Source organism: Rhinoderma darwinii, chromosome 6 (assembly GCF_050947455.1).
Source record: "Rhinoderma darwinii isolate aRhiDar2 chromosome 6, aRhiDar2.hap1, whole genome shotgun sequence".
Lineage (NCBI taxonomy): Eukaryota > Metazoa > Chordata > Amphibia > Anura > Rhinodermatidae > Rhinoderma > Rhinoderma darwinii.
The window spans coordinates 115,059,250-115,085,518 of record NC_134692.1 but is presented as its reverse complement, the minus strand read 5'-3'; the positions used below and the strand labels follow the sequence as shown (position 1 = coordinate 115,085,518).

The following is a 26,269-nucleotide window of genomic DNA, read 5'->3' as shown; positions in this document are numbered from 1 at the left end:
AAAAGTTGCGGTGTCGCGCAGCCTGCATCACAAGTAATGAGAGTCAATGTGGTCGCGTAACAACCCACAAGCTGACGCGACATAAGTCGCAATAAATCCAATCCTGCTAGATTTCGCGTAGGTGTCATGTTGCGTCAACTTGTGGGTCACCGAGTAGCCCTTGCCGTATTTATGTAAAGCTGGAATACCTCTTTAAATAAAGGTTCACAGTTTGTAATTTCATAAGTTATAAAACATATCTTAAGAAAGACATCCTAAATGTTTCAACATATAAAGAAAGACCTGCCCCACTCTGGCTGTTGCAATGCCGTTACAGAATAGATAAAAACTAGCCCCAGGTTTTCAGCTCAAGAATCGTGAAACAAGATTTTTCTTAGAAAAGCATCTGGCACCTTGGCAGCACAGGCAGTTGCGTTGGCAACTTTGGAAGAGCTCCCGGCTCTGTGCAGTATGCAAGGACTGTCTGGTCTGCTTGGATACAGCTTCCACTTAACACCTTCACCCCCAAGATCCATTTTTGTAGTGAAGTTCTCACATGACGGGATTAGTGTGGGCATCATGTCATGTAAAGGCATAAGTTTTGACAGAAAGCAAGTATGCCACAGATGTACTTCATCTACTACCTGGTCCTTCTTACTGGTCTAAGCTGTGATTTGTTCACAGTGCCAAAAAAGTGCCATTCCTGCCCACCTCATAAAACTTTAGCTTGCTAATTAACTGCTGCTGGACTTTTTGCAAAAATCTTTACCTTACCATGTAGTCCTGACTTATTACACGAGTATGTCTCCTGAACAGAGGCATAACAAGAAAGAGCTGTACACCCTCCCCGTCAGAAAGCCCCAACCCTACCCAGATTGGACATTAAAAAAAAAAATATTTACTCATCGCTCCTTTCGTCTACAGTGGCCCACTTCAGGCTGTTAAATCAAGGCATGGCACAAACAAGGGCAGCGTTGTTCTATACTATGTCGCATAAAATTCCTGGTGTTAGGACCTTGTATGTGCCTGGGTGGAGACCTTTGCTGGGGCCTCATGTGGCAGACTGAGGGCATCCAGGGTGGGAACCTTCTCCTCCGGCCCCCTGCAACCGCGATCGTTACACCATTGTATCCGAAACAATACACTAAGTGTTTTTTACAAAGTCTACCTATTATTTTTGTCTTTTTTTATCAAATAATTTATAAATACTGTACCATCTGATCTCACAATATATTTACATAGGAGTCGGAGCTCTCTTTTTTTTTTTTAAACATAGTTCTAAATCATCATCTTCCCTCCACAGTCATACAAATTCTTGCAACCTGTAGCCACCACTAGAAGGACTTGGATGCCTACTGAAGAGTAATGTATTATTTAATTCAATGGGAAATGTATAAATCATTACTCAGCTACGTAACTTCTACAAGGCAAATTGAGATCATGAGGACTGTGGCCATACAGAAGTACTACACGTGTATGTCTATACCGCATTAATTTCTGGATCAGTGGCATAAATTGAAGCCTGGAAGTTTTCCTTTAAAGTGAACTTGTCTTTAAATAAAATTCTAACGTGTCATAGAGACATGTCTGATGTTTATACCAGTGGAGGTTCGGATGCTGACCCTAGAAGGGGCACAAGCATTTGACTCCGTAGCGAACATAGACAGTAGAGGGCAAGAACAGTGTGTGGGCCCCTTACTCTCAATTAGCTCATAAAGAAAACACTCCGCCATCACACGTCTCTAACAATTTATCAATAATTCTGAGCCATTGTCAATAGCTCAGTCCATACATGCAATCCAATACACCGTACAAAGCTGCTATAAGGTGTCAGTGGGTTCCCTATTTACTGGACCCCTTTGCATCTTCACAGGTTGCACCAATGGTATGTCCGCCCCTGATTTTACTCCCATCAACATTTTTCTGCTATTCTTGGAGAGCCATCCGTGAGCTTTAGAAAGTATCTGTAAATGGGCTGTATACAAAATGTTTAGAGCCAAATGGGCGCAACACTCAACCAAGCAAATGTTGGGATCTTAGAGGCTTGACCTCCACCATGGTACGCTTCTAATAGTCAGATATTTATCTGACTTTTAGCCTCCCAAAATGTGAGCTTAAATCCGATTTACAGAAATCAGCTCTTGCTATGGGGAGAGAAAATGGTAATGCGTCCATGATCCAAGTGGACACTAAGTTCACTTGGGCACTATTATAAACTCCCTTTAGTGTATCTGCAGAATTCGCTGTCAAAGCCGCCCTAATGTTAAGTGCCCTGATCCGACAGCAGGTTCCCTATTTAAGTCTTTCTATGCATCTTCTCCTCCTTATGTTTTATGTTTGCACTGTATAGAAATCTGTCCCCCCTGCGATTGTGTATTTCTCTGTGCGCATGGTAAATAGGTTGTTTACAACAGATTACCACAGACATGAGTTATACCGAAAGATTTAAGCATTTCCGTGAATGTTTTCCTACAGAGAAACCTCTATCTAGAGAACGCCGTCCTACTGTGCCGTGCTACACATAAAATGCTTGTTCAGTCCACAAACAGCCGTCCTGGGTTTGTATTTTCAGTATCAGACCAAACTTATGACTAAAGTCTGAAAATCAGGCTGTGCTGTTGTGAGTTGAAGATGGAAAGCACGTAGTCCGGACTGTCATTCAGCTCACGTCTGAAGATTCCTGCATTCATTTACTGTCACTTTTTGTCAAACATTGAAATAAATGCAATCATTTGATTAAGTTAAATAAATATGTCCAAAAATATGTTATTTTAGGAATACACGGAGGGTTTAACCCTTCCTGTTTTTGCATTTATTAACAGTAATGTTCTCATCTGTATGTATTCCTGAGATGTGTATTTTGAAATATTTAAAAAGAACGGACTTAAATGCTCCGTGTAATTTCTTTATATCTGAGTTTAGTTTATTTCGGGTCAGGCCCCACGGAGTGAATGCGTTAGAAAACATGGATAACCAGCATGCTTGTTAAAGGGGTGCGATGTCGCGGGTAAAATTGCTGGTTACCTGCAAAATCGAGCGGCAATTTAATGAATAGACCGTTAAAGGGAATGTGTCGCTAGAAATTATTATTTTTTTTAGTTAAACAATTATTATTAATTTATTTTTTCACCAGTCAGGAAATATTATTATAAATTAGATTCTAATTTATAACATTTCCATGTGCTGGTCACTAGAGGGAGCAGTTCCCAAAATTGCAGCATGGTCAATGTGGTAAAGCAACATCATTGATTTATGCTGCAAATTTGGGGTGGACACCCTCTCCTCTAGTGTCCTCACACAATCCCCCCTCCCTTATTCTGGCTAGGGCCAGGAGAAGGAGGGGTTTGAATCTTCAAACCTCCAACACTGTGTGCCGCCATTTTCTGAGCGAATGCACAGTGTAGGAGGATTAGATACAGTGCTAAGCAGACAGTATAACACGAACATAATACACACATCACATACACAAACATGACTTACCTCCTCCTGCCGCCTGCGCTCCTATGCCTTGCGCCTTCGCTTCCTTGAACATATGGCCGGATGTCGCGGCCAGAAGTCGTCCTCTTACTGTCTGGCCACGGATTCCGTCCCACACGAAAATGGCGCCGGATTTCTCTCTGCTAGCGAGCTTCGCTTTGGTCTGTGTGGGAGCAGCGCATGCGCTATTCCCACACAGACGGCGTACGCTGCAGTGAATGGAACGGCTCCCGTTCGCATTCTCTATGGGGATGTATGTGCCGTATTCCATCTCTGTATGTGTCGTTTATCGACACATACAGAGATGAAAAAAAAAATGCCAGCCCCGATAGAGAAGTAAAAATAAGAAAAAAGTAGAACACAAGAACACAAATAAATACATTTTTTTTTTTAATCATACTAAAAGCAATATGATAAAAAAAAAAAAAAATCATGACACCTTCCATTTAAGGTCGCAAAATTGTGCAGGCGCCAGCAGTTTTACCTTCAACACTACATGGCCATTAACCAGCAACTTGACATTTGCATCACGGCCGGGTCAATGCTGCTACTTGGGGTCTTACCCTTTCTGTGCCGCTGAGTGGTCTATTAAAAGAGTAAATGTTCACTTTTGCAATTCCTATCTTCCGTTAAAGACATATCAGAAGATGGTATCGGTGGGGAACCAGCAGTAACAACCTAGATTGACAGACAAGGGGTTATATTTTATTGTATACAGCGTTTGTGACTGGATCACAAAAGTTTTCCATAGTCCCTAAAATGGCTCCTGAAGGTAGAACCTTCCTGTTCTTGATGACTGTAGAAAGCAATAAAGATAACCTCTCAACTTTAAATAGGGACATTTTTTTTTATGCTAAACCATGCCTCTAACCCTACTCCTTAGTGCACCCTAAAAGTACCGATACCTCCTTAGTTTCCCCTCACAGTATTATTTCCTCATAGTGCCCCCACACAGTACTCTGCCTCCATAGTGCCCCCACACAGTACTCTGCCTCCATAGTGCCCCCCACACAGTACTCTGCCTTCATAGTGCCCCCCACACAGTACTCTGCCTTCATAGTGCCCCCACACAGTACTCTGCATCCATAGTGCCCGCACACAGTATCCTGCCTTCATATTGCCTCCACCCAGTATCGTGCCCCCACACGTATCATGCCCCCATAGTGCCCCTACACTGTATCCTGTCCCTATATTGTCCCCACACAGTATATAGTTCCCATAGTGCCCCTATACAGTATCATGCCCCCTTAGTGCCCCTACGTGGTATCATGTTCAGTAGTGCCCATACACAGTATAATGCCCCCATAGTGGCTCCACACAGTATCATGTCCCTATAGTGCACCCACACAGTATCATGTCCTACTAGTGCACCTACACAGTATAATTTCCCCATCGTGCCCCCCACACACACACTCTAATGCCTACATGGTGCCCCGACACAGTATAATGCCCCCATAGTGCCACCTAAATATAATATAAATACTCACCTGGCCCTGTTCCTAGGACGAATGGAGGAGATCACTCTGCAGGTCTCCTCCGGTTTGTCACAGGGTGAATGGTGGAGCAGAGAGCTCACGGCCGCCTTCTCCACCATTGTATTTAACTGTTGTGATGAAGTGTTCGGTCCTGTTCACACAGAGTTCTTTGCCTCGGAAACCGCAAGCGAAAAAAGTAGCGACATGCCCTATCTTGAGGCATTTTGCGCCTCTAAAACCCCATTGAAATCAATAGAAGACGTGGAAAAAAAGCAGCGAACTGCCACAGCTTTTTTTTTACTCGTGTTTTGACGCAGCTTATGGCAATAAGCGCTTGCGGGTATTTCCTTTGCCGGTTGAAGAAACAGGTAAAAAACGCGGCAGAAAATGCTGAAAAAAAATCGCAAAAAAAACGCATGTGCTTCAAAGCCACTTAAAAAAAAACGGAGCTGATTTTTCCAGGCAGAATTTTCTGCCTGCAATAAACTCTGTGTGAACAGGTCCTAAAACTGATTATGTGCTTGTTTCTGTGTATGTATCAGTACATGAAGTAAGAAGCCTTTTTATATACATTGAGTTAAAATGCTGCTGCTGAGAATGGCTCTAGAATGTACAAGAGTGGGGAGGACGTCCTGGAGCTTCTGCAGCAGCTTCAGCTTCATCTTTGCGGGTCTCTGCAAGGATGAGTTTCCATAGAGTTCTATTGAAGCGAGGTTTTTGTTGCAGCCGCTTGCTGTAGTTGCGATGTACGTTCCCTTCTCCCTCTGTTTATTCTGCAGCTACTCAGTGGCAAATCTTTAACTCAATGGCCCACATTAATTATGCCGTTATTCCAGATTTTGACACCAGAAACAAGTGTGATATGTAAGAAATTTGTGGTAAAATTTGTGACTTTTCTCGCCAAATTTGTAAAGAAAGTGACAAGAAAAGTGGTCATTGTCTCCAAAAAGACATCGTTAAGCCCTTGACGCATTATCACGTACATGTACGTGATAAGCATCATAGGGAAGTATGGAGCGCACTCCATACTCTGCGGGTTTTACAGCTGACATTCGGGACTAATGGCCGGCAACAGTGATCGCCTGGCCGGTTAACTCCTCAAATGCTGCAGTCAATCGCGACCGCAGCATCTGAGGCGATGAAAAGACAGCTCATTGGTGCCCCCATACCGTGATCGGGAAGCCGGTGTTTGTCATGGCAGCCCAGGGGCCTAATGAAGGCCCCCAGGTCTGCCTTTTGTCTGCCTCTGTTAAGCCATGTCTCAGCCTGTGAAAATAATGGTATTAGTATTGCAGTATATTATACCAGCAACCTAACGATTGCTGGTTCAAGACCCCTAGGGGGGGACTAATAAAATGTGTAAAAAAAAAAACACATGTACATTTTCATTTTCCAACTTCTAAATTCGTTTAAAATATGGCAAATTCTTTTTTTTTTTTTTTGGACGAGTTGTGGTTTTTAATGCCACAATTACCATATGTAATGAGAAAAATAATTTTGTGGGGTGGAATAAAATAAAAACCGCATTTCCTCCATTGTCTTTTTAGGTTTTGTTTTTATGGCATTCATCGTGTGGTAAAAAGGACACGTTAGAATTATTTTGACCCGCAGAATAATCCTTTCTCTGTCGTGGTATTCTGAGACCCGTATACGGTAATTTTTATGTTCCCATTGAGCTTGTAGGTCGGACCAAGTGGTTCAGGCAGCACTCTCAAATTGTAGGTATTTCCAGGTGCCAGGACCTTGAGGGAGCTCCATTACACTAATGAAGGGCATAAGCCAAAAGCATTGCATCGCGGGGACAACTGGGTGACGGAGGGGTTCCCCCTCTGTCTAATAGCTTAAATGCCGCGGATGCTATTGACTGCTGCATATAACTCTTTTAAAGGCCGGGATCTAAGTGATCTCCAATCCCAGCTGTTAGAGCAGGGTTTCAGCTGTTATATACAGCTGACACACGCTCTGTGACATACAGCTGACACCCACTCTGTATGGAGCGGGCTCAGCTTCTGTTACCTGCTCCATACAACCCTTTCCCAACTATGAAGTACATGTACGTCAAATGTCAGAAAGGGGTTAAAAAAGGTTTGGGGGTCTCCACCCCCCCCCCCATATTGTTGGAATTTTTGAATTTTTAGGCATCATTTACACGAGCGTAATATACGCGTGTGCTTTTCACGCGTGTCGTACGCACCTATATTAGGCTATGGGGCAGAGCAGACAGTCTGTGAGTTTTGCGCAGCATGAGTGCGCTGCGTAAAACTCACGACATGTTCTATATTTCAGCGTTTTTCGCCCATCACGCACCCATTGAAGTCAATGGGTGCGTGAAAACCACGCAGGTCGCACGGAAGCACTTCCGTGCGAACTGCGTGGTTCGCGCTACAGCTGTCAAACTCCGAATGTAAACAGAAAAGCACCACGTGCTTTTCTGTTTACAAACATCCAAACGGAGTGTCAAAATTATGGCGGCTGCGCGAAAATCTCGCAGCCGCGTATCATACACTGATGACACACGCAGCTGTTAAGTGCCTTTAGCGCACGCAAAACGCCGCGTTTTTTGCGTGCGCAAAATGCACACGCTCGTGTAAATCAGGGCTTATACTGAGATAAAGATAACACCTCAAATATAAAGCTGGGAGAAGATAACACTGGATCGCACCATTGACAATAGTTGATGCCTACAACTCCGCTCCCTCTCCCTCCATACTGACGAATTCATGTATAATAGAGCATGCCTACAACACTCTTACCGATGACAACGAGTCATTTTCTGACCGGTTTCTTATGCCAATGTGGCTGCTGTAAAGCAAAACTCTAACTGCTGTTCACAGCTTAGAGCAGCAGCTCTATGATATAGGGGTATGTTCACACCCAAACTCAAAAACATCTGAAAATACAAAGCTGTTTTCAGGGGAAAACAGCTCCTGATTTAAAGACTTTTTTTAAGCCACTCGCGTTTTTCGCTGAGTTTTTTACGTCCGTTTTTGGAGCTGTTTTCAATAGAGTCTATGAAAAACGGCTCCAAAAACAGCTGAAGAAATGACCTGCACTTCTTTTTCACAGCCGTTTTATTAAGCGGCCGTTTTGAAAAACGGCCGTGAAAAGAATGGCACGTCGGAGCAGAACGCTGTTTTTCCCATTGAAATCAATGGACAGATGTTTGGCTGCGTTCTGCTTCCGATTTTCCTGCCGTTTTTCGGGACGTTTACGGCCCGAAAAACAGCTGAAAACACTCCGTGTGAACATACCCTAATGTTGCAATGTGGTGACTTGCTGCAGAGTATTCCTGTCCAAAAAAGGAGCAGACAGAAACCGTAGAGGGCCAGGGTGCAAGAACAGTATATGGGCCCCTTGCGCTCCCATAGCTCATGATATAGCACCCCTCTTATGTCTCTAACAATCCACCAGTAATTCTAATAAATACATTAGCTCTGCACCTTACATACAATCTAATCGTAGAAAGCTGCTTTTAGGGTGACAATGGGCCCCCTTATTTACTGGGCCCCTGTGTAGCTGCACAGGTTGCACTTATGGTACGTCTGACCAAAATGTACACTTTTTGTACATGAATGCAGGATGCTACTGGACCAAAAAATTTCTGCATTACATTGGAAGAAAACTGGGACACTTGTGGCTCTACATCAGATCCCTGTATATTTTGGGTTATAATTCTGAATCATTATAAAAAACACAAGGAAAGTTCATCGCAGCAGTGATGAAAATGATAAATGAAGAACCGTACACAACGCCGTGCTGTTGAATGTGGTGAAGGGCTGGTAATTAGTTTAATAAGAGAATGGGGATTCCATCTGAAATTGAGTCTGTTTGACAGTTTCATTGACTTTTTTCTGAATTACTTTTCAACAAATTTTCTCCTCATTCCAGGATTTCCTCTATTAGACCGTCTAAAGCAAGTATTGAACAGCTGCTGGTATTTCTTTATTGTACTCCTGGGATATCTCTTGCCAGTTAGTTGTATAAGTAAGATCATTGCAGATTAGACTCGAATTCCTGAGAACACAGTTGGTATTTGTCTATTGGACTAAGGCCCCATGCACACGGCCGTAAAATTGTCCGTAATTACGGACCAATTAATTTCTATGTCCATAGAAACCTTCCGTAAAAAATAAGACATGTCCTATTTTTTTATTTTACAGACCATGCTCCCATACTTTATAATGAGAGCACAGCCCACAAATGTAGACAGCTGTCCGGGGCCGGCCGTGCCCGTAATTACTGTGTTGACTGGCACGGTCGGGTGCATGGGGCCTCAAACAGTCTTTGTGCACCCAGTGTAGGAGAAGAATGTGAAAGGTTGGATAGGTGATAACTGTTAGATTGGTGGTTGTTGGATCGGTAGTTTGTCAGTGCCACAGACTTTAAATGGAGTTTCAGGGCACATGCCCTGATCTGCTCTGTATTCAATGCCTCTTGGCATCTAGCTTGCGGCTGGCGGGAATGGGGGGGGGGTGGCACGATCCAGTGGATAGGGGATAACTTCTTGTGCCTAAAAGACCTCTCTAAAATGTATTCAGCCTCCATTTTTCTGGAAACTCTTTCAACAAATTTTTGGAGTGTGTCTGTCAGGATTTGTGCCCATTAAGCCAAAATAACATTTGCGAGGTCAGGTATTGATGCTGGAAGAGAACGTCTGGTTGGCAATCAGCGTTCTAATTCTCAAAGGTGTTCAATGGGGTTGAGGTCAGGGCTCTATACAGACCACTCGATTTCCTCCGCTCCAAACTCGTCACACTATGTCTTTATGGACCAGGCCTTGTGCACAGGGACAGTGTCATGCTGGAACAGGAAAGGGCCTTCCTCTTTGCCACAAAGTTAGAAGCTACAATTGTCCAAAATGTCTTACTGAATTTGACATGATTGTTCGTCAGTCAATAGGGGGGGGGGGGGAGGGAGTATGATGCGGGCTCTATATTCAGTGGGTGCCAGGTGTATATTACAGCTGGCACCCCACTCTAACGGCCGGCATTGGAGGTAACTCGAAGCCGGAAGTTTAACCACTTAGAGGTCGCAGTCAATAGCCGCTACGGCATCTAAGCTGCTAGAATGAGGGCGGGATCCCTCCGTCATCCCCATAGGTATTGCAGTGTATTGTATCACTGATTAAACGGGTAGTTAAAGATTGACTGCACTTTCATCTAACTTTTGACATGTCATAGAGACCTTATCAAAAGTTTGGATCAGTGGGGCCCGGGTGCTGAGACCCCCACCGTTGCTGAAACGAATGTGCAGAAGTGCTCAGGTGAAAGTTACGTTATTAAATTTGGTCTTTAAAGTGGTTGTCCAGGTTCAGGTCTGTTTTTTTATACTGATGACCTATTCAGTGCTATGCAGTGGTCGGAGCCTTCTACTTCCGGCACCGACCACTGCATAGCTTCTGGCACCCGAAGGCAGCGGAAACAGCTGATCGGTGCGGGGTCCGGGTGTCGGATCCTGTTGATAGGTCATCAGTGTAAAAAAAAAACTACCTCGAACCTGGACAACCCCTTTACAGACCAAAGTTAATAACTTTTCATGTCTGTATTGCTGCAGTGTGCAAAGTTTTTAAAGCAGCGGTATAAAAGTCTTCTTTAACCCCATTTTGCAATGTGAATAAATGTGTAGCTTTGAGAGTTTGTCAATGAACAGGTAAAATAAAAAGATCAATTAACTAACTAAAGTTAAAAATTAACAAATTGTATTTTTTTCCCTAAAATGTCATGTAGTTGTTAAACCATTAACCCTTTCATGAGCAAGGGTTGTTAATGCCCTTGTGTCCAGATCAAGTTTAAAATTTTTCATATTCACTTATTTAAACGATAATATATTTGCAACCGCTTTGAATATCACAAGTATTTTTACTTTGTCTTTTTACAAGACGTTTGAGGCTTTCATTTTCTAGATTACTTTAATTCCATGTTTTAAAATTTTTATTATGAGCCGACAAATCACTAAAAATGAAAAAAAAAAAAACCCTTTTTGTAATTTTTTATATATATTTATCTGTACTGTGTGTGTGTGTGTATATGTATGTATGTGTATATATATATATATATATATATATATATATATACACGCTGTCGCAGCTCTATCGCAATTGGTCTTCTCTCTCCGTCACGCTGGATCGCCACACACAGTGCCCATGTAGATAGCGCCGCAGTGTCCACTGTAGGTAGTGCCCATGTAGATAGTGCCATACCCCCTGTAAATAGCACCACCCCTTGTAGATAGCACCCCCCCTCTGTAGATGGCACCATTCCCCCTCTCTAGATGCCACTAATTCCCCTGTAGAAAGCGACACCCCCCCCCCCTTGTAGGTAATGCCACCCCCGTGCAGATAGCACCACCCCCGGGATTTCACTTCTAGAGGAAGCCCCTAACGTCTCTGTCCATATATGGACAGTGACGTCAGGGGCTCCCTCTAGAAGCGACATACCTGGCCAGAGCGATCTGTCTGGGGATTCCGCTCCAAGAGGGAGCTTAGGTGGCGCTATTTACAGGAGGGAGGGTGGTACTATCTACAGGAGGGGGGATGGTACTATCTACCGGAGGGAGATGGTGCTATCTACAGGGGGGGGGTGATGCTACCTACAGGTGGGTGCTATATGCAGGGTGTGGCACTATCTACATGGGGATAATTTTGACCACACCTCCTAGAAATGTCAGGTTTTGCTTAAGGCCTCATGCATACAGTAGAGTCAGATGGAGTCCCTTCTTCTCCATACTACATTCTGTGTGTTGCTGTCAGGTGCTCCATATAGGGTCATATTACAGAGATATTCTCCCCTAGAAGCAATTATTTTATGGGAGAATAATCTCATAGTATGGCAGCCAATGGAGAATAGCCCAATTTTGTCTGATTCATATGGAATCCCTAAGAAAAAACCTCTGTATACCTCCTTATGAAATCAGAGCACAGTAGGGCCCCATAGAAACCTGCCATGGCTCCATTGAACTCGAAGGTTGTATGGAACCATAATACGCCCATGTCAAAGGTCTGAAATGAATAAGTCCAAAGAGCCAGCTTTTGTTCGTTCACAGCCAAACCTATTCACCTTATAATACTCTCACCACCCAAAATGTAAAAAAGCCAAAAAGAAGTATTTATCACTGACATCATTTTACCAGTTTTCATTAGTCACACGATTTAACATAATTTCTTGCTAGTATAGAACTCCTTTAAAGTGGTAATCCGGGTCTTTTTTAAATCGGCAGAAGTGCATGTCTTAATAAACTAGGAGATGCTTATCCCCTGAAGTGCCCCCGCTCGAGCGCTGAGGTCCCATTCTCTGCCGCTTCTTCATCGGTCACATGTTGCTCCAGCCAATCGCTGGCCTCAGCAGTGATGCTGCCATGAGCGCTGAGGACTGGCTGTAGTGTCACGTAACTGTTGCAGGAGCTTCCAAGACCAAAGCGTCCGAGAGCGGGACCTCATTGCTGGAGCGGGGGGTGGGGGATCTGCTGGTTTATTATGTTATGCCATCCCCTGTCCTGCTGCAGATTTAAAAAGTTCCCAGATAACCACTTTCAGTACAGATGCAGCCGTCTTTATCTTGACTTTAAACGCATTAAATACACAGTGGCGAGATCCTTTATCCTAACTTTTTCAATGGCTTTTGTTGTGTGATATCACGCTGCAGCACGAGTCCAGATAAAGATGGCTACATCCGTATATTAACAAAAATGTTAGATATCTATAGAGGCAAATATGAAATCTCTTTATATCCTCTTACTGTATGAATACCAATAGGAACACTTTAATAGGAAATATATTAACACTGGTCTGGAGATGGTTTGTTGGCAGAATGGAAAAAAAACCATGTAATGGATTTACGCAAGTTAGCCTTACCCCCCCCCCCCCCCCCCACACTCCTACATATACAGAGGTGCGTTATTTCCTCCCTTGGCTGGGCTTAGAAACACAGTATGAATGAAGACCTCAGTATAAAATGTGTCAGCCGTGAACAGTGATCCGCGTTTGCCAGTTGGATTTGGATAATGGAAACCTACAGAAAGCTGTAGTTTCTTCTTACATAATTGTATCATTCCAGCGTAGAGGATCATTCAGAAGGATCCGAAATGATGTGTGCCATTATACGTCAGGGAAACTGCCAGTTTGTAAGACATATGAACATATAAATATTCACTTTTTCTTTTTCGGCTCCAGTGTTTTCAACAAGGTGTCAAATCCCAAAGATCATTAAATTACAGTATTATCATATTTTCATCCTCATCTCTTGAATGTGTCTTACAGTGGGTATTTTAATTGATGACAGACAACATTCCATGAGTTTCTTACCCTTAAGCAGCACATTAATTGAAACAACTGTAGAGCAAAAATATAATGTAGCCTCAAGTCATATACAAGACTGCAGTTCAGCTCTACCCTGTGAGTTCCCTTGTTTGTTTAGGAACGTTTTTCCTTGGAATTCTCTACCTTGCTCGAATGAGGTCTGTAAGTAATGATAATAGGGATGAGCAGGAAATATGGAGAATCTTAAACAATCTGCAGTAATACAGGGACGTAGTAGTATTTAGTAGGACTGTATAGAATCAATAGCTATTATAAGGACATCTAGGGAAAACTTTTCTTGCTCTACTGTATCCAATATCTACTCCTTATCTATAGGGCTGCCTAGTAAATGTCAGTGTAGCTTTAGTTAGTTTTTTTGAGAATTGTAATTAAAAGTTAACCACTTGGCGCCACTGTAATGATGGGGGTAGGGAAACGGACAAGTGAGCCCTAATCTACCTGTCACTCTGTCCCTGCCTACTTGCAACGACCCGCCCTAGGCGACGGGGTACAACTGGGCGGCGGTCCCTACGCTCATTAAGTGCACGAGACAAACAGACAAGGGTACACAAAGCTAAGGGAAATGGGGCAGTTGCCCACGGCCACACCGTGAGCAACAAGAGTGGTGAACGAGTCGAGTCAAACCAGGAGTGCACGAGGTACCAAACGCAGAGCAGGAGAGTAGTCAGTAAGCCAGGGTCAGTATGGAGCAGGATCAAATAGTAAGAAGCTGTAGCTGGGCCAGGAAACCACACGAGAAGAATCACAAGCAAAGGAGGAACAGGAAAGGCAGGTATAAATAGACAGAGGGCGGGAGCTAGCTCCGTCTGGCCAGGCTGCGATAGGCTCTCCCACTCCTAAGCCTGCCAGCCTGAGTGGTGGAAGATGGAGTCAGTCTCAGAGACATAGACTCAGGTGCAGACTGATTACCTATGGGCGTATCCACAGAAGTTGTGCCTGGCAGATCCTTTACAGCCACAGCCATTTTTATTTTGTTGTTGTTTTTGTTTTTTCCTCCCTGCTTTCCAAAACCAATAACTTTTTTTAGGTTTCGTTGTTACGTCGTTCACCATGTTGAAAAACGTTATGTTAACTCTATTCCTGCTGGTCAATAGAATTACACCCATACCAAAATTATATATTTATTTTTTTTAGAATGTACTACTTTTTACAAAGAAAAAAAATTATTGTTCAAAAATAATATTCTGAGAGCTGTAACTTTTTTATTTTTCTGGAGATGTGTGAGGACTTGTTTTTGCTGGGCAAGCTGTAGTTTTATATTGGTACTGTTTTAGGGTACATATGACTTTTTGATCGCTTTTTATTCAATTTTTTGGGGTAGCAAGGTTACAAAAAACTGCAATTCTGACATTGTGAATTTTCTTTCCTATGGCAGTAATCCGACGGATTAATTAACGTATTATTTTAATAGTTTGTATTTTTACAGACGCGCCAATATCAATTATGTTTACTTTTTTAATTTTTACATTACTTTAGTGTTTTTTTTTTACTTTTAATATATATATATTTTTAACATTATTAAAAAATTTATTTAAACACTTCCCGACATTTGACGTGTCCATACGCCAAAGTCGGGTAGGGGAAGTATGGAGCGGGCTCACGGAGTGAACCCGCTCCATACGATGCCGGTGTCGGCTGTTTGTTACAGCCGACACTTCAGAGTAACGAACGACATCGCCTTTTAGCGACCCCCTCTAACAGCTCATCGCGCCCCCCCCGCAACGCAATCGCGGGGGGGGGGGGGCGATGGTTGCTATGGCTGCCTGGGGGCCTAATGAAGCACCCCAGGTCCGCCATCTTTGCACACCTATTAAGCCCTGGGCTTAATAGATGCCTGGCAGAATCACGATATACTGCAAATCATTAGTATTGCAGTATATCGTGCAAGCGATCTAAAGATCGCTGGTTGAAGTCCCCTATGGGGACTAATAAAAAAAAGTAAAAATGAGTAAAATAAAGTAGTTTTTTTTTGTGTAAAAAAAAAATAAAAATATTAAAAGTTCAAAAATAAACCCTTTTACCATTTTCCCCCTAGAGCATAGTAAAAAAAATAAATAAATAAACATAATTGGTATCGCCACGTTCGTAAAAGCCTGAACTATTACAATATATCATTATTTAACCCGCACGGTGATCGCCGTAAAAAAAAAAATTGTAAACTCCAGAATGTCTATTTTTTGGTCCCCTAATCTCCCACAGAAAATTAAATAAAAAGTGATCAAACCGTCGCATGGACACAAATGGTATTATTAAAAACTACAGCTTCTCCCGCAAAAAGTAAGCCCTCATACCACTTAATGGACAGAAAAAGAAAGAAGTTATGGCTCTCGGAATTTGTTGACACAAAATAAATTTTCTTTTTTACACTTCGGTTTTTACTTGTAAAATATAGAAAAAACAATATATATTTGGTATCGTATTGACCTACAGATTAAAGTTAATATGTAGTTTTAATCGCACAGTTAATTCCGTAAATCGCTGTTTTTTTCATTTTCCCGTTTCCTAGTACATTATATGGCAAAATAAATGGTACTACAAAAACTACAACTTGTCCCGCAAAAATCAAGCCCTCATAGGACTAGATCAATGGAAAAATAAAGACGTTATGTCTTTTGGAAGGTGGGGAGGAAAAAACTAAAATGAAAATCTGAAAATGGGCTGCGGTGGGAAGGGGTTAACTGTTCTTTACTTTTTTTTTTTTTTAAGTCCTTGTAGGGAGGAGAAAGATGTCAGACCTGGAGGCCTTCATTAGGCCCCCAGGCTGCCATGACAACCAGCAGTACGATGAGCTGCCCCCTTCTTCCTAATGCCGCGGTCTCCAGCCGTTGCAGTGAGGTGAGGTGTCTGCTGTAATGTAATGGGCTCAGCCCGCGAGCTTGCTCCATACTCCCACTTGGTGGCTGTGACGTACAGTTATGTCACATGTTGCCAAGGGGTTAAAGGGGTTTTCCAGGAGTAAAACATTGATCTCCTATGCTTGGGATAGGTCATCAAGGTTTTATTGGAGGGATATGACCCCTGGGAATTTTATTTTATTTTAGTCAAAAATGTATTTAAGAGTTTAACATTTTAGAAAAGTAAAACAGATTACATAATCCCTTCCCCCCACCCTATTCCCCCCCCTGTTCATGAGAAGCTGTGCTCCAGCTGAGAGTTTTTGTCCTCTTCTGCATCAACTCGAAGAGTCCTCCATAGAACCTCTTAATGGCAAATTCCCATTAACATATGTCATATAATCGCCGCACTCCATTTCCACAGATCATACAATGCATACAACATATATATCCCATGCAGGACAGTCATGTACAACATGGATCCAGGGCGCAGCCTAGATTTACAATTTCTCTGTTTTACAAACAAAAAAGAAGTATCAGCGACTAGCGGCTCCCGCAATCCCTCCAATAAACATCACGAGCACCGGTAGAATTCTATCTACCAGCAGAACGGATGGTGCCAAACTCGGAGTGTCTAGCCAAGGAGACCACAGGTCTTAAACATTTTTTGGAGCAATCCTTTTTCCATACATGTATTTCTCCATTCTCAACATTGTGTTGACCATTTCTTTAAATTCGGAGAGTCTAGGTGGATCAGCATCTCTCCAGTGGGAAGCAATCAACTTTCTCCTGGTACAAAAGGCGCATCACCGCCACCCGCTGATTCTCCATCACAGGCAGATTGGCAGTCTAACCTAAACGACACATCGCAGGATCTACGTCGATATGACCGCTATAAATCATGTTAATAAAATTAACTTTGTCCCTCCAGAACCTTCCATGTCTGGCGCAGCTCCACATCACATGAATCTGACAAATATTAAAAGAAGAAGAGACAGCTGTATTTGCTGGCTCCTTTATTATTTATCCGGGCATGTGTCTGTGCTGTAGCTCAGTCTCTAGTGTAAAATAAAAGGCAGGGTTCTGAGGATAGGGCTTCCTACATTTAAGCATTGAAGGCCTAACCTAAGGATTGGCCAACAATGTTTTACTCCCAGAAAACCCATTTAAGTTTTCATCTCTTTGAATAAGGTTGCAAGGAGTGACCTTCTGTAAAGAATAATTCTACCCCGCAAAAATAGGAATTACCAATATATATAATAAAGCGCCATTATTGAAATCAATTGATATCAATGACCAACATTTGTTCAATTGAATAAGATATATCTCTCTTGGTATTGTAACTCTTCACAGCAATATGTTGTGGCAACTTTGCAGGGTTACTCGCTAGAAATGCTCCGAATGCTGGATTGTTATGATACAGAGCGTTGGAACATCATCTTATTCCAGACCCGTGTTTCAGATGTGCGTAATTTCTTCTCTCTGTAGCGGCTTTATAAGACAAACCAACAATGTTTTTGTTTGTTGCCCAACAGAGAAATACAAGACCAGAGACGGTTAGATGTAGATTCCTTTATTCTGTAGGTCTCTTCACTCGTTGTTGGGAAATCACTACAAACCATCATTTAGACCTATTTCAGATGGCTGTAATATGGTAGCAACTTAAATTCCATATTACGACTTCACGACCGAGACACATTCCCCCTGGTTTCACTGAGCCAAACTTAAATCACCATCCGCCAGCCATATTATGGAATTTGTGGCAGGATTGTGGGTGTCTAAAACCAGTATTACTTTGTAAAACATTGTAAACTGTGGTCCCGCCTAAATGCATCCTGTACAGGTACATTCACTGATATCGTACTGTGAAAGTAATTACGTAGGTAAAATGTATGCAATGGAGTCCAGGTTGCTTATTTGTTCCAGAAAATCTTGTACCCCCTTTTAATATTGTTCCCAAATAGCAATAAAATAGCACATATAACCAACTAATATGTCTTGGTCGGCCACACAGTTGAATGGATTTTTTTTTTTTACATCAAATTCAATGTTGTATTTATGGTATTAGATATGTGGCTACACATCATGCTAATGGTAATATCTCACTTGTTTGTAGCGTTCCCAAACCTTCGAAATATTGATGGAGAAATTCTTCCAGAAGTAAAGCCAGTGGTGGATCACGATGAGTTTGCCAGTTTGTACGAACGAAAGCTCATAGAGGTAAATCAAGAAAGTTTCACTTATTAAGTTCGAAGTATATTGTATGTTTGTTTTTATATTAACCCCTTAGTGACCAGCCTATTTTAAACCTTGAGGACAATGCTATTTTTTACGTTTTTCCATCGTCGCATTCCAAGACCTATAACTTTTGCATTTTTGCGTCGACATAGCTGTATAAGGACCTGTTTTTTGCGGGAAAAGTTGTATTTAATAGCACCATTTTGGGGTACATATAATTTATTGATTAACTTTTTTTGGGGCATAATAGAAAAAAACCCAGAAATTTCACCACTCTCTTTTTTTGCATCTTTAATTTAGGCCGTTTATCGTGTGGTATAAATAACATAATGACTATATTCAGCGGGTCGTTACGATTGTGGCAATGCAAGAAAATTATATAAATTTGGTGTTTTACTACTTTTACACAGTAAAAACACAATTGTGATTTTTTTGTCTCCATATTTGAAGAGCCATAACTTTTTTATTTTTCCGCCGATGCAGCAGCATGTGGGCTTTTTTTTGCGGGACAACTTGTAGTTTCTATCGGTACCATTTTGGAGTACATGTGACTTTTTGATCACTTTTTTAAGGCAGGATGAACAGAAAACAGCAATTCGGGCATTGTTTTTTATTTTATTTCTTACAGTGTTCGCTGAGCGAGTTAAATAAAATAATAGCTTTATAGTTTATGGATATGGCGATACCAAATATGTGTAACTTTTTTGTTCCATAATAAAGCATTTTGTAAGGGGGAAAAATGGGTTTTTCATTTTTTTCCCACTTCTTTATTTGTTAATAACTTTATGAAACTTTTTTTTTACGTTTTAACTAGTCCCACTAGGGGACTTCACTATGCTACTGTCCGATCGCTTTTATAATAAACGGCAAAACTTTTGTATTGCAGTGTATTACTGCCTGTCCGTTTATAACAGACAGGCATCTATTGGCCATGCCAGAGGCATGACCTAGCAGGCATCCACTACAGGCAGACCTGGGGGCCTTTATTAGGTCCCCAACTGCCATAGAAGACACTGGCACCCTGCGATCTCACAGCAGGGTGCCAGTGCGGTGAGATCGGGAGCTCCCTCCCTCTCTCCAAAACCACTGAGATGCGGCGCTCAATATTGAGCACCGCATATAAGCGGTTAAACGGGCAGATTTCGATCCGCCCGCTCGGGCAGTGCTGCCCCAAGTTTTCAGCTACTGAGAACAGGGAGTTTTTCCCAGCGCTGCAGATTTGTTCTGATGCAGCGCTGTGAGATGGCGTATGCATCAGAATAAAGCCCGTTAGTGGCCGCCGTGAAAAGGCGTATTGGCGGTCACTAACGGGTTAAAGTATAATCTAAAGGTGGATTTATCATCTCTACTGAATCTTTATGCAGGTAAGATATGGTAGCGTTTAGGCAGGCTTCACTGCGATCTGATCCTACAGTATATAGAGAAGCAACATTATTTCCACATAGGAATCAGATGTTAGAAAGTAACATAGTCTAGAGCTGAATTAACCGTAGATGTGAACCGTATTGGGGTGTGAGGATTTTCACTGTAGTTTGTGGCTATTATTGCAGATTTCTGCTACAATCCAAAGATTCCAAAAACATTGCAAATGCTTAAACAGTTCAGGTATTTCCGGAGTGATATTACCAGCATGGCTTATTTACAGAGCACAAAACTATTTAAAACACAAATTAGTGCCCAAAAATATAGAATACATTAAATATAAGTTCTTTCAGAATCCTCGAACTGTGATACAAACGTTACCACTTTACTAACATTTTCTTCTTCTGGCATAAACGTCAATGAAGTTTGCACAACCATTATCTGCCCATTTAGTTATGTCACACAGTAATTGTTAGTGATTAGTCAGTGCTTAGGCCTCGTTCACACTTTGCAGTGGGTGGGTGAGTGGGGGGGGGGTGGCATTTGTAATGTTTGTGAATAGGAATATATTTGTAGTTCTGAAGGTTCTTCTATATAATTTTTTTTACTCCAGTAGGCTGTATTCTTGATATTTTCCACTTTGACTTTAATTCCGTTTCCAACCATTCAAGGAACTTTGTTTTTTTTGTAATGCTTTCTTAACATTTATATTAATAATATATATATTATCAACGCCAGTGAACAAAAGCTTAGTGGTCAGGTGTGAGGCAAGAGGTATAGTTATCCCTATGAAAATGGGTATTTGACATATGCTACAGTAAATAAGTTCCGCTTGCAGAACGATTTGAAAAGTAGCTCTTTTGGCATGTCATTGAGAAGTGATTGATCCTTTAGCGTAGCCCTGTCAACTTTCGCTTGATCTGGAGCTCTCTGAGCCAAAAGCTAAAACTGCACAGCACCTTCCTTTTGTCAAAGCATGGAATTCTCAGCTATTGGTTCCTTACAGATCACTACCACTCAGGACACCCTCTATGTGGCAAAACAGAGAGCCGCTCTGTAAAAACATCTACCGCTCTGACAGAATAGGCGCATCCATGCATTTCAATGGCTGGCATGTAATGCTACATTTTCCTTCCAGCGGCTGCTACATGGGACATGTGTGACTGGCCTTAGCTTCCCCCAGAGATAACATCTGATCACCGGGAGTATAAAAGATGAATCTGCGGTGATCATCTTCATGCTGGTTTCTTTTTAAAAAGGATTTGTCTTCATGATACAACCCCTATAATGTGGAGGCTTAAAGAGGCTCTATCACTAGTTTAGTAATGCCCAATCTGCTCGCTAATCTAATAGTCGCTGTCACACTGATAATAATAGTGAAAATTGTGTCCCAAAACTTTTATTATTTTAAAGTTATGAGCTTTTTTCTAACTATATAAATGAGCCTATACTTGACAAATGGGCGTCAACACCAGTGATTCTCCTGAGGTGGAGCTACCTCACAGCCTCTGACGCCATCATATCAGCATGAAGCTGCTTCACACAGTGTGAGAGACTGAGACTGGAGGGAATGGGGATCGCTTAAAACAGCCATATCTCGGGCTGTGGACAACCTAGAAGAGCGGTTCTGGTGTCATATCCGATGAAGAAAATGAGATTCTGATCTTTCATATGGCACCAGGATCGCAGTTCTAGCTGTGACACAACCGGAGATATCACCAGAGGAATGGAAGCTGTATACTATAAGATGCTGGGCAGGGAAGGGGAAGAAGCTGTACGCTGATTGGACAGCGTCATACAGAAAACATTACACTGCCCAGAGTTAAAAGAAAGTGTCACCTCCTATTTGGCTATTATAGCCAAATGAGCATATTTAGAAAAATGCCCATAACTTTGCAAATAATAAACTTTTTGGGAAAAAAAGACAGTAGTTAGCAGCAGCAAAGCGCTTATTAGATTAGTTATATAGGGAATTAATAAACTAGTGACAGATCCTCTTTAACGTAGTCATTCTCAGTGTATACTTTTTTGTTTCTGTTAAATTATAACAATAATCCCTTAACAACCGCCCACTGTTTTTTGATGGCGGGCGGTGCAGGTCCTTATTCTACAGTCACGTCTCCTGGTGTTGCTGTAGAAAAGGCTAATGAGCCCTCCAGTGAGCGCTCTTTCTCTTAGCAGGAGCTGTTACTAACAGCTCCTGTACTTAAAGAAGCCTAGTGAATACAGCTGGGATCAGAGGAAGCAGACTGCTGTTTAACCCTATGATCGACACGGTCCGTGATTGTAGCATGATCAAAGAGGACTATCCTCTTTGATCGCATCACCGATTGGAGACCAGGGGAAACATCTGCAGTCAGCACTGGGGACCTAGAATGGACCCTACGGCTTTCTGTTCTGTAAGACTGTTGTTAGGGCACACAATTTGTTGCCCTAACAGCAGCCTGTGTCATACTGATACAGGAGTAAAAAAATGAACTGTTAAAAAGTTATCCCTTCATTAGAAAAGAAATGTAACTAAATTAGAAATAATAAAGAAATGTAAAAAGAAAGTCATTATTGAGCATAAAATAGATCTTATTGCCTATAAAAACCTATACATATTAGGCGTCTACACAACTTTTTTATAACCTGAACAATTAATTTAACAGGTTATTTAGTGTGAAACGTGAACGGGATAAAAAGAAACAAAAAAACTGCTAAAAAAGTTGTTTTTTTACTATATTCATGCTGCAAAAATAAATGACATAACTTAAACGGTAAATTTTTTGAACCCTCAAACTGCGCAGGAAAAAAACAATTTCTCCTGCATAAATGAAGGCCGCCAGCCACATCAATGAAAAACCGAAACCTTTAGGGCTGCTGAAATTCAGAGAGGTAAAAATCGAAAAATTTTTGCTGATCATTTAAGTGGTTACATAAACTTTATTTGGTAATAAATGTGGTTGTTTTTCGATTTGCTTTGGAATGAGTTCTGTATAAATAAGTGTCTTTTACAATTGATACATTGTTTGTTTTTTGTTTCTTTTTTGCTAATATTGTTTGTATTTTATTTCTTTCACAAACCATTACTTTAAGGCTATGTTCACACGGGGTCTTTTGCCGAGTTTTTTGACGCGGAAACCGCGTCGCAAAACTCGGCAGAAACGGCCCGAGAACGCCTCCCATTGATTTCAATGGGAGGCGTCGGCGTCTTTTTCCCGCGAGCAGTAAAACTGCCTCGCGGGAAAAAGAAGCGACATGCCCTATCTTCGGGCGCTTCCGCCTCCGACCTCCCATTGACTTCAATGGGAGGCAGGAGAAAGCGTGTTTTCTGCCCGCGGCGCTCAATGGCCGCGGGCGAAAAACGGCGCGATAATTGCTATTCACACGGAGTATTTTGGGGGAGGAATATCTGCCTCAAAATTCCGTTTGGAGCTTTGAGGCAGATATTCCTCCCCCAAAATACTCCGTGTGAACATAGCCTAAAGGGGTTTTTCCCTACACCTTTTTTTTTTTTTTTTAAATCACTGCAACTCTTCTCAATTTATCTATTAATGCCCCCTGAATATCGTTATCTACATTTTTATTTTTTTATTTACCATTATTCTCTTTTGTTTACATTGAGAGGTTTGTTTACCTCTGTGTGTTCGTTGTCTTGCTCTTCCGGTCATACAGTTCCCGGCATGCACCGCTTGTGTCCCAGCATGCAATGCGCCGGCAGCAGGGACTCATCACGCCTACTACACCCAGCTATAAACAGTCTCCGTTGCCATTTTACTGCTCTCATTAGATCAGTGAGAGCTAACGATAAACCTGCAACATATCGGTGCTGTACCAAACAACACCCTCTTTCAAAATGGTAAAATAAAAACTTCATTTGACCCCAGAGCCGGAGTCCCAGAGCAGAGCTGAGCACTAGTATAGGCTCTGCTTCGGGACTCTGTGGAATCCCCTGACATCACTGCCCATATATGGACAGTGTTAGCAGGGTCTTCCCCAAAGCCGGAGTCCCGGGCAGAGCGCCAGTATAGCAAACCTGCAAGGAGGACAAACATAAACCTCCTCTTCCACTTGTTCATAATATAATCACAGTGATGATCAAAAGGAAGCAAGCAGGAAAGGCACATATAGGCCCGATATATGGTCATTGGTAATGACTCATCATTCATAATAATAACCTAAAAAGGAGTCCATATACCACTAGTTACTATAAAACGTATACATTTTATTGCGTACAAATACATAAAAACTATTACATAAAAAAGTTACAGAGATGATAGCCACCACCGTGTGTGATGATTGAAGCCAGACAGCATAAGTCTGAAATGATAATATGCATGTAATACATATATGGCAAGAAACGAGGATATGGATGTATATATACAAAATGTATATAAGAGATTTACTTGAAATACTGATAGGGGAGTCACTTATGTTATAGCCCAGGTAAAGCTCACAAACATATGATGACATCTGTTAGTAGCACATGTCAGGCCATCACCCACCAAACACAAAACACAAGGTATGGTAGGTGAAGTGGCTGGACAATGCCAGTCACATGTACGCAGAGGTACAAAATACAACAATATCCTGAATACCAAATAATAGTCTTACCCATGGCACAGTGTCCGGCTGTCTGGGGGTCTGTATAGGCTCTGCTCCGGGACTCTGTGGAACATATATATGGACAGTGTTATCAGGGTCTTCCCCAGAGCGGAGTCCCGGGCAGAGCGCTAGTATAGACTGTGCTCCGGGACTTTGTGCAATCCCCTGACATCACTGTCAATATATGGACAGTGTGTGGAATCTCCTGACATCACTGTCCATATATGGACAGTGTTGTCAGGGTCTTACCCAGAGCCGGGATCTCGGGCAGAGCGCTAGTATAGGCTCTGCTCCGGGACTCTGTGGAATCCCCTAACGCTAGTGCCGGAGTGCTTGTGAGAGCGCTACTTGCAACTGGCTCCTGACATCTGATTTGCTTCGGACATCTGATTCCTTCTGATAGTTTCCAGTCCGCTGCTAGGGGGAGAAAATGACGCGTAGGCGCTGTGATAGCGCATAAGTGGGCATGCATGGTAAACACTTCTAGTGTAGAAACCACGTATGTATATCAGAAGAAAGGGAGTATCGGGTCCACCACTTCCCACAGTGTACAGTGACGACGGACCTGTACATTGAGCCAGCCAGAAAACGGAACTCAGATCATTGATGGGCTAGCGCCGGAAGTAAGGATTTTGCTACTGGAGATATCACGTGACCAGCGCTGGAATCGTGTGTTAGAAGATTAAATCAAAACTTAAGTATATTACAAATTACATTGTTTTTATATGTGCAGTGAAATTGAAATTAGTTAATTGCTTCCGGAAAAACCCTTCAATTCCTTCAGGCAAGTGTTGGTACGAGTGTTTTGCAGTGAAGAAATACTAAAAAAAAAAATAAGTTTGTCTAGAGAAGCTACTGGCTTTTTAGTATTTAATTTTGTCAAACATTTGAAGCAAATATGTTGTCAGTTGTGGTAAAAAGTAATAACCGCAACAAAGTAAATCAACTTTTCTGCAATGAATCCAGATGGTGCAGTGCTGCTTAATGGAATTTATTCCCTGTAAGAAGTAAATGAAGTCAGTGAATTATAGTTTACAAAGCTGGAGTAGAATAGTAAGCTGTGGTGAGAGGTGAACATCTTTTTACTGTATTGATCCTGGTATCCCTTGTAATTGCAATAATAGAGTAACACTGAGTACTTTGTATACTCTTAGGACTCATGCACAGGGCCGTGCACTACTGTATGGTGCCTCGAGCATGGCACAATGTTTTGTCTACAGAGGTACAGTAAACACCCATATATTTCTGAGTGCCGTATTTTGGATCTGAACAACACACAGTCGGAGTATGATTGAGTGTATGAACCCTTAGGACTCATTCAGTCGAGCAGGTTCTGCGTTGGTGTGCTGTCCGTTGAAATAACAGACAGCACACGGACCCATGCAAGTCAATAGGCTATTCAGAAATGCGTAATTTTTCATGCAGTGAGTGTCCGTTGCGTAAAACTCACTGCATGTCCTATTTTGGTCCAATTTTGTGGACCTTGTTGCCCATTGTAGTTTATGGGTGGCGTGAAAAAACACGGACAGCGCACGGATGACATTAGTGTGCAGTCCGTGTTTCACGCATCAATTGCTAAAGAAATGCAGAGAAATAAAAAAAACTAAAAAAAGGAAGTGCTTGCAGAGGAGAATCACGAACGTGAAAAACGGATGCCACACGCAAAGCACACTGATGCGGAACTGAAAGCACACCGATGGCACACAGATATGAAATGCATGAAATACGGTCCGTTTTTTTACACACGCAAATCGGATATGCTCCTGTGAATGAAGCCTTAAATGGTAATTAAATAACGTATTTAAATATTTGTTAGAACCTGAGAGAACGTACAGCAAGTAGGTATGGATAGTCTTTCAATTCAAGGTGACATCTCCTTTGAGATGAGCTTCAGAAAAATTAATAATATTCCTGTTAAGCTTTATAGAAATGGAGCTTCACCTTTACAAACGCACATAATCATCACGGTGGACTGGACCAGGTTTTTTTTTTTTTAAATCCCT

The 26,269-nt window shown here is 42.0% G+C and overlaps 1 protein-coding gene across 3 annotated transcripts in view; it reads left to right on the top strand.

The window, feature by feature from the left end:
• SNX29 (sorting nexin 29) overlaps positions 1–26,269 on the top strand; it is a 417,611-nt gene that overhangs the window by 194,954 nt on the left and 196,388 nt on the right. For all 3 annotated transcript variants that reach the window (XM_075830136.1, XM_075830138.1, XM_075830137.1), the window contains exon 15: positions 18,196–18,299. In XM_075830136.1, coding sequence (XP_075686251.1) covers positions 18,196–18,299 — 104 coding nt within the window. The remainder of the gene's footprint in view (positions 1–18,195; positions 18,300–26,269) is intronic.